General features: G+C 42.6%; 2 protein-coding genes across 2 annotated transcripts; one reads left to right on the top strand and one right to left on the bottom strand.

The window, feature by feature from the left end:
- Positions 1-2,525: 2,525 nt before the first annotated feature.
- LOC308173983 (tripartite motif-containing protein 16-like) lies at positions 2,526-5,624 on the top strand (the record flags this gene model as incomplete). Its single annotated transcript, XM_080549036.1, has 6 exons — positions 2,526-3,101; positions 3,793-3,888; positions 4,288-4,521; positions 4,735-4,894; positions 5,032-5,091; positions 5,232-5,624. 6 exons carry the CDS (start codon positions 2,526-2,528, stop codon positions 5,504-5,506), a joined length of 1,401 nt encoding a protein of 466 aa, XP_080405162.1. The 3' UTR covers positions 5,507-5,624.
- A 4,958-nt stretch (positions 5,625-10,582) lies between these two features.
- On the bottom strand, positions 10,583-15,425 carry ankrd1a (ankyrin repeat domain 1a (cardiac muscle); the record flags this gene model as incomplete). The annotated part of the gene is made up of 9 exons (XM_080548834.1): positions 10,583-10,675; positions 11,251-11,349; positions 11,526-11,624; positions 12,235-12,333; positions 12,446-12,544; positions 13,454-13,561; positions 14,151-14,276; positions 14,436-14,612; positions 15,399-15,425. 9 exons carry the CDS (start codon positions 15,423-15,425, stop codon positions 10,583-10,585), a joined length of 927 nt encoding a protein of 308 aa, XP_080404960.1.
- Between the last annotated feature and the right edge of the window lie 344 nt (positions 15,426-15,769).

The raw sequence follows: 15,769 nt of genomic DNA, 5'->3' as shown, positions 1-15,769 counted from the left end.
TAAATGGGTCATCAAATAAACAAAACAATTGGCATGAATCTCTGGTCCGCCTGCAGCAGCTATTGTCCCTTCTGCTCAGGCTCACAACATTCACCACAACATACTACATACAATTATTAATTATTAATATTGTTGGGATGTGTGTTCTCATGTGTTAGGATGAGTGTACATCATGGTACATATTTAGTGCCTTGTACACATTTATTGTGAAGGTTATTTTGTTATCTGTACATGTGACATGTGTAACACGTGACGTTTATGCATATATATATATATATATATATCACGTGACGTGACGTTTAGGTATAAATATCCGTTTTGGCGCGGATGTTGTGTAGCAGTATAGAAATATATATTTATATGTGCTGGTAGCCAATCACTGAGGCGAGCTAGGGTATAAGAGGCACTCCTCTCCCTTGGCTCGGTCTCTGTGCTTTCACCTGATCCTTCCGCTTCCGGGAAGGTGGTGACGTCTTTGGCAGGTATGGCTTTTGATTGATTGATTGAAAACATTATTAGAAGATTTGCAGAAGTAGGTACATGAAAGTACATATTACATACAAGGTCAACTAACAGGATAAAAACCCAAGAAAGCCACTGGCTTATTTCAATTGGGGTCCTTGATTCTCAATTCATCGTTACATGTAAGACAGACAGGCTGCTTGCTGTTTTTATTCATTCACAAGTAGAGTTGCTGTGGTGATCATGCTAAACAAAGTATGTTGTACTGCAGAGTGACTGCGGGTTCCTGGCGCCTCTCGTTCGGTGCGAGTGCTCCGAGTCGTATGTTGCTCCGCAGGAGGCAGCATGAGGGGGAAACTCTTCAGGAGTTCTCCCTGGCTTTGATGGGTCTCGTAGCTGTAGCGGTGCCTCTTCCATCCTCCCTAGATGTGTCCGTTCGCTGCTAAATGGTAGGTCGAGTGTATTTGAATGTAGCTTAGCATTTCAACCACATTCCTTTAGTGGCGCGGGAATGCTAATTTGTATGTTTACTATTAGGTTGTGTTGTTAGCCGGTCAAGCCTCCCCCGCTACAAGCAAGCAACTTCCTGCTCCACGACGCGGAGCCCTGCCGCTTTGTCTCACCGCATCTCGCATTTTAGCTCTGTAATTTACTTATTTAGAAACACACTGGTCACAGCACACACATCGTATATTAAAACATGGTCTGAAGTTTGAGTTTTATGTCTGGAATCTGCATTCCATGCACTTCGGTTGCTGTGACGTTGTTTGTTTGTTTTCATCGCCATGTCTTGTTGTAAATGCTGTGCTGTTTCTAATGAAGCATCTAAATAAAGTGTCTATATTTTTAAACCACGTCTCTGACCTACTGAGTGAAACGAACCTGTGTGCCCTTGTTGAATTCCCTGGGTGAAACTCCTAGGGTGGCGTTGTCTGGCAACTTTATTATTTAGTTGAGTAGTCCCACCATAGCCCATCTTGCCACAGTTGCATCAGACAAGTTGATGGATACCACAGTATTGAGGTGTTTGCTGGTGCTGTGAAGTTTTTGGTAAATAAACCAATAATATGAACATGTGAGTGTGATGGTTCTTCTTTGTATATGGACGAGGATAATATATTGCACATTGAGATGGCGGATCAAGAAACTGAACGTCTTACAAATATTAAAAATAAAACTGTTCAATAAATCCTAAATGTTGTCTACCTATTCGATGTATAAATCGCGCCAGAATCTCGCCGACTTCCGAGGTCATTTTAAGCAAAAGTATTTGGCCAAATGAGCTATTATTTTCAGGGATAATAGCCATGGGTGTTCTAGACGTGTCCTGCAAAAGTTGACCCTAGCCACTATGGCGAGTGTTTCTTTGACTGAAGTGACTGAAGAATTCTCAAAATGGCTTCATGTGATTTGACGAACAAAATGTCAATCTTTCAGTTTCAGCCCTGGACTCAATGCATGGTGAGGCCAGGCCTCCTCTGCCCACCCATTTTCAGTGATTTGGCCAATCACATATTGCCATGAAAAAAATTGCATTACATTGACTTCTATGAGAAACCACTTTCCTGGGGAGGCCTGGCCTTCCTCAATACAAACGGATAGGGATTCTGGCCTGTAGGTGCTTTACAATTGCAATATTGGGTTTTAGCCATGGAAAAATTCAGATTTATGAACAAAACGGAAATAATATTAATATATTAAAAAAATATATGTTTTTTGTTAAATAAATAAATAAAATAAATATAATTATAGCTTTTTAAAATCTCTCTCTCTTCTCTCAAATTATTGGGGAGGCCAGGCCTCCTCCACCTCTATGGAGGAGCCTCCACTGCTGTGTGAGTATCCACCTCTGTGTAGAGGTGGATACTCACAGTCAGTCACTGTGACAGTACGGGTACACACACCACCTGCTGCAGGTACACACACACACACACACACACACACACACACCACTCCCCCTAAAGGTGCAGTACATAGTTCCCGCCCACAAGCAACAAACACTTCTAGAGAAACGAAAGGTATCTGATACTCTGCTGCTCCGTCTGGTAGTGTGTGAAGCAAACATGGCAGAGAGCATGGACTCCTTCAGTTGTCCGATCTGTTTGGATATACTGAAGGATCCGGTGGCTATTCCCTGTGGGCACAGCTACTGTATGGGCTGTATTAAGGGCTGCTGGGATCAGGATGATTACAAAGGGGTATACAGCTGCCCTATGTGTATGGAAAGCTTTATCCCAAGGCCTGTTCTGAGGAGAAACACTCTACTGGCTGAATTAGTGGAGAAACTGAAGAAGACAGGACTCCAAGCTGCTCCTCCTGCTCACTGTGATGCTGGACCTGGAGATGTGGCGTGTGATGTCTGCACTGGGAGAAAGCAGAAAGCCCTCATGTCCTGTCTGATGTGCATGGCCTCTTACTGTGAGACTCACCTCCAGCCTCACTACGAATCTCCTGCCTTTAAGAAGCACAAGCTGGTCAAAGCCTCCACACAACTGCAGGAGAAGATCTGCTCTCGTCATGATGAAGTGATGAAGATGTTCTGTCGCACTGATCAGCAGTGTATCTGTTATCTGTGTTCCGTGGATGAACATAAAGGCCATGATACAGTCTCAGCTGCTGCAGAAAGGACTGAGAAGCAGGTAAGAACCAGAACTACTCGTTGGTGACTCTGATAAAAGGTACAACTGTCTGGGTCTCTGGCAGCTGTCTGAGAATCAATGATAGGGAGGACGGAGAAACAAGGAGATGTTAGAAATAAAGAGAGGAGAGTGTTTTTGGAAGGACTGAATGACAGGAGAAATTTTATTTATGGTTCATCATTAGATTAGATTTATTATTAGATGAACGTTCATGTGTTGGTGAAATGAACTGGGCAGGTATAGAGCTCAGAGTCCATGTCCATGTCTCTTACACTGAAGTGAGTTAATGATTGAAAGAAACATTTGACCATGATTTTATGACAGGAGATATTTTGCTGTAAGAGTTATAGGGTCGAGGTGTAACCTAGTTTGGCAGATTAAAACAGTCATCATGGATTCATAAAACCCTGCCCCCCAGATTTTTCTTTTCCTGAAATATATATTTATTCCATATGTTGCAAATTCCATGTTAGTATCAAATGAATATTCATATCCTTTTTTTTCATGATTTTCTTAGAACTCAAACTACATTTGAAATGTTGGTATCCATATTACTGTTAATGTGCACCAATATGGAGAGTCTGTTGTGAGTGTAGACTTCTCTTTTTCAACACATGATTAATTCAGATTTGTGTTTCATTAACAATTATCAATCTGGCATTTTCATAACAAAAGCATTGTTTGTCCACAGAGGCAGCTGGGGATGAGTCAGCAGGAAGTCCAGCAGAGAGTCCAGGAGAGAGAGAAGGAGCTGAAGGAGATCCAACAGGCTGTGGAGTCTCTCACAGTGAGTATTGACAAGAGGAAACACACCATTTCACTGCGGTCCTCCAATCCCTGTGTGTGTGTGTGTGTGTGTGTGTGTGTGTGTGTGTATAACCGTGTGGAGGTACTAAACTCACTCCTGTAGTTCAAATACTCCCACCTACGCTGTCAAATTGTTCGCTTTTCGCTAGCGTAGCTTGTTATCAACGGGTAGCGACGGTCACGTGTGTTGGCAGGTCAGAAGAATTCCAATTGCGGGGTAACAGTTTGCAACAACTTGACGTCTGTGTTCAGTGCCTTCACGTGTGTGTGTGTGTGTGTGTGTGTGTGTGTGTGTGTGTGTCTGTCTGTCTGTGTGTGTGTGTGTGTGTGTGTGTGTGTGTGTGTGTGTGTGTGTGTGTGTGTGTGTGTGTCCTAACAGCGCTCTGCACAGGCAGCAGTGAAGGACAGTGAGAGGATCTTTACTGAGCTGATCCGCTCCATTGAGAGAAGGCTCTCTGAGGTTAAGCAGCTGATCAGAGCCCAGCAGGAGGCAGCAGTGAGTCAGGCTGAAGGACTCCTGGAGCGTCTGAAGCAGGAGATCGCTGAGCTGAGGAGGAGAGACGCTGAGCTGGGGCAGCTTTCACACACAGAGGATCACATCCATTTCCTCCAGGTAACTATGGTAACCAGGTAACTACGCTGACCCTCCACCTGGAACACTGAAAGGAGTTTCCTGTTCAGTTATTCATTCACCAGGCACATCTCTCTCTCTCTCTCTCTCTCTCTCTCTCTCTCTCTCTCTCTCTCTCTGTCTCTCTCTCTCTCTCTCTCTCTCTCTCTCTCTCTCTCTCTCTCTCTCTCTCTCTCTCCCCCTCTCCCTCTCCAGAGTTACCTGTCTCTCTCCAGTCCCAGTGTATCTTCAGACGTACCCAGCATCATTGTGGGTCCTCTTCAGTACCTTGGAGATGTGACTCAGGCTCTGTCTGAGCTGAAAGATAAACTAGAGGACATCTTTAAGGGGGAGTGGTCCAAGATCTCAACTACAGGTGAGCTAAAACTCTAACTCTAGCCCCTTTATATAGTCAACTTCAGACCAAGGTCCTATAATCATCACTTTGTGTACAGTACATGTGATATGATGTGGATGTTTTCTCTCTCTGTGAATGTGTTTGTGTGTCTGTAGTGAATGCAGTGGATATCTTACTACCACCAGAGCCCCAGACCAGAGCCCAGTTTTTACAAGGTGAGTCTCTTTATCCTGAAGTAGCTAACAGTCTCTCTCCACTGATACTCTCTACAAACCATGAGATATAATTAGATAGATCTAGGAGAGGGAGAGACTCACCTCTTATTTCTCTGATTTGGTCTCTGCTCTTCTCCCAGATTCCTGTCAGCTCACACTGGACCCAGACACAGTATACGACACCCTCTCTCTGTCTGAGGGGAACAGGAAGGTGACATACACGAACCAACCCCAGTCATATCTTCATCATCCAGAGAGATTCACTAACCGGCCTCAGGTGCTGTGTAGAGAGGGTCTGTCTGGACGCTGGGATCTTAGGGAAAAAGACTTTACCATCGAGTGTCACAAAACTCATTTTGATAATTTGTTCACTTTGAGAGAGATCAGCACAGACGAATTCGGGCCAGCCCAATAACGGCCAGATCAAGTCATATCACAACTAGTTAGTATCTGGCCCAGAATATCACCCTATTTACACTAACATACATTTTACAGAAAAATACTTTGCCACTGAAATAATTAAATGGTTGTAATCAAGGTTAAAATAAAAACATTTCCGACCAGCACTTATTGTGTAACATCGGAAACATAATTTGTTACAAGCTTTTGAAAATGTGTTAACAAAAGTCATTTTTTCAGCTTGAAAAAGGGCAGCATGAATGGACCCCAAAAGCGGCCAGATCAAGTCATATCATGACTAGTCAGATCTGGCCCAGAATGTCACCCTATTTCAACAAGAAAAATTCTTAGTTGACTTTCTTTTAGTTGACGACGGGAGTCGTAGGCGGCGTATCAAATGACAAAGCTAAACGTTTAATGTAGGATATGAACGATTGTCAACAACACACTCAACCAGTAAATAGAACTGAATAAACAACTCGGGTACCACGCACCGTGCGGAACAATACTCCCAACCCATAGTTCCGTGGGTGAATTATGTCAACCCACCAGTGGCGGCTGGCCGATAGAGGGCGCTGGGGCGCCGCCCCCACCTTCACTTCCTAGTTGCGATTTGTAAAAGTTTTTTTTAAAAATAAACATTGTTAATTCACAAAATGCGGCTGATATTCTGTCGGCGCCTATCAGCATTCATTAAAAATCCTCCAATACAATAAACATTTTATCTGTGTGTGTGTAAAATTCACTGTTAAAATACATAGGGGGAGGAGTCGGGGCGCCGGCCGAATGCAAGTCTATGGCAGGCCAAATACTATTGGCTTACACGTGAGCTGTAGCAGCGCTCCAATTGGCTGTCTTCTCGGCCGGGGCGCATCCGGTTGTTAAGTCTGACGTCAAACGTGACGTTTTGCAATTTCCGGCTCCAAACCAGAAATACAACATTGTGCGTGCGACGCGAGAGAGTTTTTTCCGGGTGAGATGTCTTCAGATAGAAAGTAAGTTGAAACGTTAGCAAATATAATTGCTGAGTGTTCTGACAGAGAAAGTTGGTTAAAATTGGTTGTTATTATTGTGACTAGAAAGTGTCTGACTGACACTTGACAATGACTATAATTCCATTGTAAATAGTGTCAAAGAACTATCAAGCTAGCTAGCTCAGAGGTGATGAGATGAGCTAGTCTGCTGCACACATGCCAGCTAAAGAGCTAACTGGAGGCACTTTATTATTTTACTTAAGTTAAATTAGATATACAATCTTTCTTATTCTGCTAGAATTGGGCTTCATTGGTAATACCATAATGGCATATTTACAGTACATGGACAGTGGATTGAAGCATTTGAAATGTCTGTTTTGTATAGTATAGTTGGACATGTTTTTTTTCCAGGTGAGAGAGTAATGTCAAAATGACATTATCTGACTGCATTGCCCACAGCAATCCAAAATTCAATTATAATTATGTTATACATTGATATGGATCAATTTATACCTCTTATTAGATTATAAATACTCTGGTTGTTATGTTTGCCTTTTGGTTGACAGCAAAAGGGAGAGAGGAGGATAGAGAGGGAGAGAAGGAGAGAGAGCAGGATGGTGCACCAGAGAGAGAGAGAGCAAGAACCAGGTGAGAAAGTGGACAGGTAGTCAAGACCACATAAGTAAGTAGCCTTGAGAACCGATGGTTCTCGAGCCTAGTGACCCATAGGGAAGGAGCCTATCTCCTGTTTCCGTAGCGTGAGGCGGCTTAATGTACAAGTTAGTACACCCCCTGGACATGACGCTGGTATGTCGCAGGGTCTTACCCCCTGGGAGGGGGGGGGGTCCATGCCACGGTCCATGCCACCCCCCCAAGGCAGCAAACCTAGGGGAAACACTGTTATTCTCATGCTAAAATCGACTGTAAATCCAGATTTTAAAGTTGATATTCTTCCCCGTGGAGCATGCCCCCATAACCTGTGCCCCACCCAAAAATGTTTAGCACCAGCCGCCACTGCCTGACAGTTGTGCAGAAAACCATCATCGACACCCTCCACAAGGGGGGAAAGGCTCAAAAGGTAATTGCGAAAGAAGTTGGATGTTCACAAAGTGCTGTATCAAAGCACATTCATAGAAAGTGAAGTGGAAGGAAAAAGTGTGGAAGAAAAAAGGTGCACAAACAACAGGGATGACCGCAGCCTAGAGAGGATTGTCAGGAAAAGGCCATTCAAATGTGTGGGGGAGCTTCACAAGGAGTGGACTGAGGCTGGAGTTAGTGCATCAAGAGCCACCACACACAGACGGATCCTGGACATGGGCTTCAAATGTAGCATTCCTCTCGTAAAGCCGCTCCTGAACAACAAACAACGTCAGAAGCGTCTGACCTGGGGCCTCATTCATAAAAAAGTTTGAATGAACGCAGGTGAATGAGGTTTGTATTAACGCCCTGTGATAGCGGCTCAATTATAGCGGCGGAATGAAGCCAAGTGCTATAATATAATATAATACAGACAGTACATAATATACATAATATATATAATATTATTATATATTATGTACTGTCTGTATTATATTATATTATAGCACTTGGCTTCATTCAGCCGCTATTTGAGCCGCTATCACAGGGCGTTAATACTATATTATAGGGTAGGCGTGCGTCTGGAAGCGGGAGAGGGCAGTAATACCACGTTCATTGATAAAATGACATAAGGGATGGAAAGGGGGGATGGCAGTTTTAGACGGGGGATGATTTGGACTGTTTTTATTTCAGGGGGGGGTGCCATTCCCCCTCATCCCGACTCAACTCGAAATCCAGTATCATTTAGTGCGTGGCCGGGCAAGGTCCGTTCTGGAGCGCGTATATAGGCATGTTGAAGAGAGATAGACAGCTCCGGAGGGATATAAAGAAAGACTGAAATACAATCATAAACATTAGTTCCCTTTCAATCTTGAATTAAACTCATTTTCTCGGCTGATAACAACATCGTTAATTTTATTACGAGCCACTTGCATGAATGACAGTAGGCAGAGCGTCTCACATGGCTGTAATAACTGCATAACCAGTAGGTGATTTGCGTACGCAAGTCGAAAACACGACGTAGAGATTTGATCGTTTCCACGTTCAAATCGACTCACGTTGAAATTGTATAAATCACTACGTTGACGTGGATTTCTGCGTATGACACAGGTAAGATCAACATTTGATCTAAGCACGTTCTATAAATGAGGCCCCTGGGCTAAAGAAAAAAATAACTGGTCTGTTGCTCAGTGGTCCAAAGTTCTCTTCTCTGATGAGAGCAAATGTTGCCTCTCATTTGGAAACCAAGGTCCCAGAGTCTGGAGGAAGAATGGAGAGGCACACAACCCAAGACACTTGAAGTCCAGTGTGAAGTTTCCACAGTCTGTGTTGATTTGGGGAGCCATGTCATCTGCTGGTGTTGGTCCACTGTGCTTTATTAAGTCCACAGTCAACGCAGCCGTCTACCAGGACATTTTAGAGCACTTCATGCTTCCTTCAGCAGACAAGCTTTATGGAGATGCTGACTTCATTTTCCAGCAGGACTTGGCACCTGCCCACACTGCCAAAAGTACCAAAACCTGGTTAAATGACCATGGGATTCCTGTGCTTGATTGGCCAGCAAACTCGCCTGACCTGAACCCCATAGAGAACCTTTGGGGCATTGCCAAGAGAAAGATGAGAGACATGAGGCCGAACAATGCAGAAGAGCTGAAGGCCGCTATTGAAGCATCCTGGTCTTCCATAACACCTCAGCAGTGCCACAGGCTGATAGCATCCATGCCACTCCGCATTGAGGCAGTAATTCATGCAAAGGGGGCCCAAACCAAGTACTGAGTACATATGCATGATTATACTTTTCAGAGGGCTGACATTTCTGTATTTAAAATCCTTTTCTTATTGATTTCATGTAATATTCTAATTTTCTGAGATATTGAATTTGGGGTTTTCATAAGCTGTAAGCCATAATCATCAAATGTTTAACAAATAAAGGCTTTAAATATCTCGCTTTGCATGTAATGAGTCTATATAATATCTAAGTTTAACCCTGTAAGTTGAATTACTGAAATAAATGAACTTTTGCACGATATTCAATTTTTTTGAGTTGCACCTGTACTTTCTTCCCTGGCTTCAGATGCTCATATATATATATATATATATATATATATATATATATGTTAAGGTACATGTGGGAAAACGGTTTATGTCGGCATTTCCCGGGAATGACCCTCAATCACTCAATGGCCACTCGAAAATGCTCTCTTGTGATTGGTCAATCAATCATTGCATGCCCGCCCTTCCCTGCGCTCTCAACTCTAGCTTTACAAGTTACACATTTGTTTTGTCCCAAGCCGACTGCAAGAAATGGGACTAAAATTTAAAGATACAAGTGCACAAAACGAATCTACAACCTCAAGAATAAAGTCCCATATCTATCTTCATAATCATGCTTATATTATGATGTACAGTATAGGTTAACAGAACAACAAGTTAACATTAATTCCAGTCTTTTGTTTATTAATTACAACAATATGTTTATTCATTTTAACAAACCATAAATAACAACCAAAATGTACAGATAAAGTTATCAACTTCAAATACAAAACTCTTCTCTTGAAAATAACTTCAACAAAACAGATTCCCAGTTTAAAACGTCCTCTAACCAACAACCACATTCAGTTCCATCTCACTCTGTGTTTGCATCAACAAACTCTCAGAAACCAGTTTTAAACTCTGTTGTACAGTACCAATCAAAAGTTTCCCATTGGGAAAGTGTGTCCAAACTTTTAACTGGTACTGTATATGTGTTTTACACATAAATTGCCAAGAGAATGCCTAGAATGTTTTCAATTTCACTGGATATGCCACAGTATTATGCCACTCCCTTGCTCATAAACCAGCCCTCAGACAAATCTTATCTTTTGAGAATCTCAACCACCAACATTGGCACAGCAGGAAAATACATGGAAGCTTCCGCCGTCACATTGGCCAGCAATAATGGCTATTAACAAATCTATCCGTACTCACATATTAATCTGTTTGGATTTCACATTATGAACATAAGGCATAAGGCCTTGGAGAGACCTTGAAGAGTCAAAGATCTACTGGACAGATTTTTCTTCACTTAAGTTGCACAGGATGTTTTTAGCACCGCTTTGCCATGCGAGCAGACTCTCCAGTGGGGTCTTTCCATCCTGTAGGATGAACAAAACAAACAACTCAATACATTTAAAAATATCGTGACGTTAGAATTATAAGGTTCTATCTCCATTTTTGTCAAAATTGAGTTTTTTACATAATCTGATCCATTAGGTGTTTATTAATGCTTGTGTGGTGTTATTTTTAAAATGTTGACATTTTTGAGTTAGTAATTCATAAAACACAAAGGTTCCATCTCACAAAACATATAGGAATGTAAAAACTTTGACGCTCAATATCTCTGAACTTCCCTAAACGGAGATAGAACCTTATCATTCTAAGCTCGCGATATGGCTCTATTCCTATGAGAGAAAAATGCAATAATTTCTCATAATTAACAGACTAGATGGCACTATGCTCACACTTTGATGCATACAAATGTGCATTTCAGCTGTTTTACTACTATTTTCCCAAAATACAACATTTTCTATGAGGCAAGGTGAGGATTGTCCTATGAATTATCCCTTGTCTGTCCTATTAATTATCCCTTGTCTGTCATATAAGACTTAACTAGACGTAGCCTACTTAATTAACGGTGTCTGCACATAACAGGTGATCGAGGAGTACTTACACAGTTCTTAGTTTTAAGACTGGCTCCGTACATCATCAGCAGTTTGATCATTTTGAATCTGTTTATCCTCACAGCATCATGCATGGGTGTGTCTCCATCCTGAGGAAACAGCCAGTTGTTAAACACAATACAATACAATACAATACAATACCATACCATGCCTACATAAGTACACAGACACCACAAGGGCATAATCTAATGGGTTAAGAACTTTGAAGCTTTGAAACTTTTGAAACTCTTTGTGGTGAGTTCCAGGGGGGGTGAAAATCCCTTACCCTGTCTTTAGCGTTGACGTCGGCTCCACAGTGGATGAGGAGCTCGGCACACTCGTAGTGTCCTGTCCTCACGGCGACGTGGAGAGGAGTGCTGCGCAGCTGAGGGAACACAGACAGAGGGGGGGGGGGCAAGGATCAGTCTAGGAACACAGACAACGAGGAGTTTAAGGGCTTAAACGATCAAGGACGTACAATGAATACACTCGGAGAACTGAAATTGAGTTGAATCACTTTGAATTGGATGTGCAATATCTCCATAAGAGTGCTGTTAGAGTTTTAGAGTTGACCCCCCCAACCCTGATATAAAAAAGGTTGGGTGAAATTCTAGCCCTTGAAATGTAACTTGTTTAGTCTATTATTAGCAGCGTAAATCTTGTAGCCGTATGTATCTTTGTTTATGATAAGGAGCGGTTAGGATGTATTTCTGATTGATGTGATTCTCGTGCTGTTTATGAGTTAGTCACCGTATCAGGCTAATCCCAGTGAGCACCAGTCCCCGGCTTTATCTATCACAAAGTAAAAGGTGAGGTCCACACTCCACATGTTTCCCAATGGAGGACAGCCGCCATTGATTAGCCTGTTCAGTTATTACATGTCTCTCTGTCATGTCACAAAGTAAAAGGTGAGGTCCACACTCCACATGTTTCCAATGGAGGACAGCCGCCATTGATTAGCCTGTTCAGTTATTCCATGTCTCTCTGTCATGTACCTTGTCTCTGGAGTTGAACTTCCCCTCGTGGTTGAGCAGGAGCTCCAGCGCTGGCAGGCTGCCACCTCTGCAGGCCCAGTGTACCGCCGTGGCCTCCAGCTGAGAGGCGGTGACAAAACGAACATTACGGCGGTGACATGGTTCCCATGAATCATGGACAACATCTATGACAGCTGTGTGTCTGTGTGTGTGTGTGTGTGTATGAACTTACTTTATCTTTGTTCTCGATGGATGCTCCAGCCTCCAGCAGTTTCTTCACAATCTCCACATGCCCCCTGGAAGAAGCTTTGTGTAGCGCTGTTCTTTGGAACTGAAAGCAAAAGGAGGGCAGACAACAGTTTATGGACACTGGTTTAGCTAGTACTTAGTCCTATATACCATACACGACTGCCTTGCTGTGTCATAGCCTTTCAGTTATATTCTAACATTAGGGGCTATCCAATGATTTAAGTTTATACAGTATACATACAAGTAGACATACAGGTAGACATACAGGTAGACAGGCATGGGTGCAGTTAAGGTTGGCACAGGGCAGATGGATTGTGTATTAAATTAAATCCTGAATGAATGATTGCGCGCCTTTGCACCTTTTAGCCATGTTTTATTCCGCGGGAGGCACAAGAGTGCTACAACACATCTGCTAACTCGATCAAAGTTGCCTAGGTGAGCGTCGGAGGACCCAAGGAGGTGAATAGACCCATTGACCTAATAGCCTGTTGATGTTTGACGTGCAAGCTGTAGGATTAACGTGACTAGGGAGGGTGTTGTTGCTGCACAAGTGCTCTGAGGTCTGTCCATTTACCAGTGTTTTTCAAGTGTTTCGTGGTTTGTTGACAATGTTTTTTTTTAAATGTCCTCCAAGACAAAAAGTCAAACTATGCCTGTGTAGACAGGTAGTACTGCTGTTACCCCATGTTACCCCATGTTACTTCTGGCATGACAGAAGACAGGGGTAGTGGTGGTCTAGTGGATAGTGGTGGTGGTCTAGTGGATAGTGAGTTGGACTTGGGATCGGAAGGTTGTGAGTACAAATCCCGCCTGAAACCACACCACTACTAGTGTGCCCTTGAGTAAGGCACTTAGCCCTCAGTTACTCCAGGGGGAATGTCCCTGTAATCGTAATTGTAAGTCGCTTTGGATTAAAAGCGTCTGCTAAATGGCAACATTAAAATTAAGACTGACTTACAAAAATACCAGATGAAACAGAGACAGTACTCACATGATCGCTGGTGTTGGGGTCCCCTCCGTGTGACAGGTACCTCTCAATCACAGGTATGTTATTCTCTTCGGCAGCAGTCAGGAATGTGTGTTCGTCAACTACTTCGGGCTGTGCAACAACAACATGAGACAGGTCGTGATGTTATAATTATAAGGTTCTATCTCCATTTTGGTCAAAATTGAGTTTTTTTACATAATCTGATCCATTAGGTGTTTATTAATGCCTGTGTGGTGTTGTTTTTAAAATGTTGACATTTTTGAGTTAGTAATTAATAAAATACAAAGGTTCCATCTCACAAAACATAATGGAATGTAAAAACTTTGACGGTCAATATCTCTGAACTGCCCTAAACAGAGATAGAACCTTATCATTCTAAACGGAGATAGAACCTTATCATTCTAAACGGAGATAGAACCTTATCATTCTAAACGGAGATAGAACCTTATCATTCTAAACGGAGATAGAACCTTATCATTCTAAGCTCACGTAATGTGTCCATCATGTATCCTTAAGGAGTCTTATGATGTCTTTATGTCTTAGGATGAGTTTGACTGAGAGAGAGAGAGAGAGAGAGAGAGAGAGAGAGAGAGAGAGAGAGAGAGAGAGAGAGAGAGAGAGAGAGAGAGAGAGAGAGACAGGGGCCAAGACAGACAGAGTGAGAGAAAGAGAGAAAGAAAGAGAGAAAGGTGAGACTTACAATTATCACTGGCTCCGGCTCTTTCTTGCTCACTGCTATCTTCCTCTCCCTCCTCCTCTTCCTCAGTTTCAGGATGTTGAAGAGGTCGTCCACAGTCTCCAGCTTCAGCCTGCCTGCTTTGTCCGTCTGACAGAGTAAAAGAGAGACTTTCATTTTTATAGATGAGGGAAACTGAACATACAGATGATTATTGTAGATAATGGGTACGTACTACTACGTATGATGTTATTCAGAATGTGTATTTGTTTACATATGCCCGTAGCATATGAGGTGTTCAAATCGTACATTCAAAGTGATAACTGCGATCGACTCCTGAGCGTTGTCCTTCTCCTCTAACGGGACCAGGTCTTTGTGAGATGTCCTGCTGTCCTGTTTCTCTTGATTAATAGACGCCTCGTACACTCCGTCTGAAAACGCCCCATGGTGGCCCGCCTCCTTGCCCTCGCCCCGCTTGCCAGTGACCTGAGAGAGAAAACAGGTTGGAAATGATGATGAGCGTCTACTCAGAACCAGCACTGTTTATCCAAACAGAGAGAAAGAACCAGGATGGAGGGCTGGTGACCATCCAAACTGAAGTTTCTGTCTTTATATTGTAAATATATAAATAAATAATAACTTGTAAATTGTAAATATGTTCTGTTCTGTCTTGTCTTGTGGTTATGTGTGTTTCATGTCCATTTAATAGTCATGTAAAATGTGTGTATGTTTTTTGACACTGCTTTTTGAGCTGTACCGACAACAAATTCCACCGACCTAGGTCGTGTGGTCATTAAACTATTCATTCATTCATATGGTGGACCACAAAATAAAGTCAGTCATGAGGTTGCAATTAAAGGAGCATGCACTGTCTAATGTTCCAGTTTACAGTCTATTAAGAGATAGTCCTTATGATGGGGTCAAGTGACCAATTGTTTTTTTTTTACCAAAATCATTAATCATTAATTAATCAACCATAATTTCTTTAGTCGACTGATTATGATTAAGAGAGAGACAGTGAAAGACAGAGATAGCATTTAGAGTATACAGAAGGTCTAGTTCCAATTGTGGTTTATTCAATGACTCCGTTGATGTGTTAATGATCTCATTAACAAAATGCACTATAACGATAAACACCTAAATGATTATATCAGACAAGCCTATATGATCAACACCAACATCTTGATTCCCCAAACCCACAAGAATTCAAGGTGTGCAGCAGAATATTCAGTAGACCAAGTAGACCAAACCTGAGCCAAGCAAACAACCTACCAGTTCTTCAACGCTGAGCAGTCCCATGTCTTTCTGTGATGAGAAGTATACTCCAGTGGTTCAACTGCCAAAGTGATCCGTGTCAATTATGTTCCGTGTGTGTGTGCGGCTGAGATGATCCATCATCTCTTATATAGGCCTACGCGTTTGGTGTCCTCCCAAAAAAATCATGAGTGAGGTCATGATTCCCGTTATTCGAATGGCACCCGACCCCAAGGTGTCCCGTCACGCTTGGCATGTGTCCATGGCATGCGCTGATGTCACTGGTGGCGGGCATAGACACTTCCAAACATTCTTTCTCTCCTACCAACTATGGATCAAGGTGAAACCTTGTCCATTACTATATCAGACAAGCCTATGATCATCCATCA

This window comes from Nansenia antarctica, assembly GCF_963989245.1.
Source record: "Nansenia antarctica genome assembly, chromosome: 19".
NCBI classification, from domain to species: Eukaryota; Metazoa; Chordata; class Actinopteri; order Argentiniformes; family Microstomatidae; genus Nansenia; species Nansenia antarctica.
This window is presented reverse-complemented; position numbering and strand designations above follow the sequence as displayed.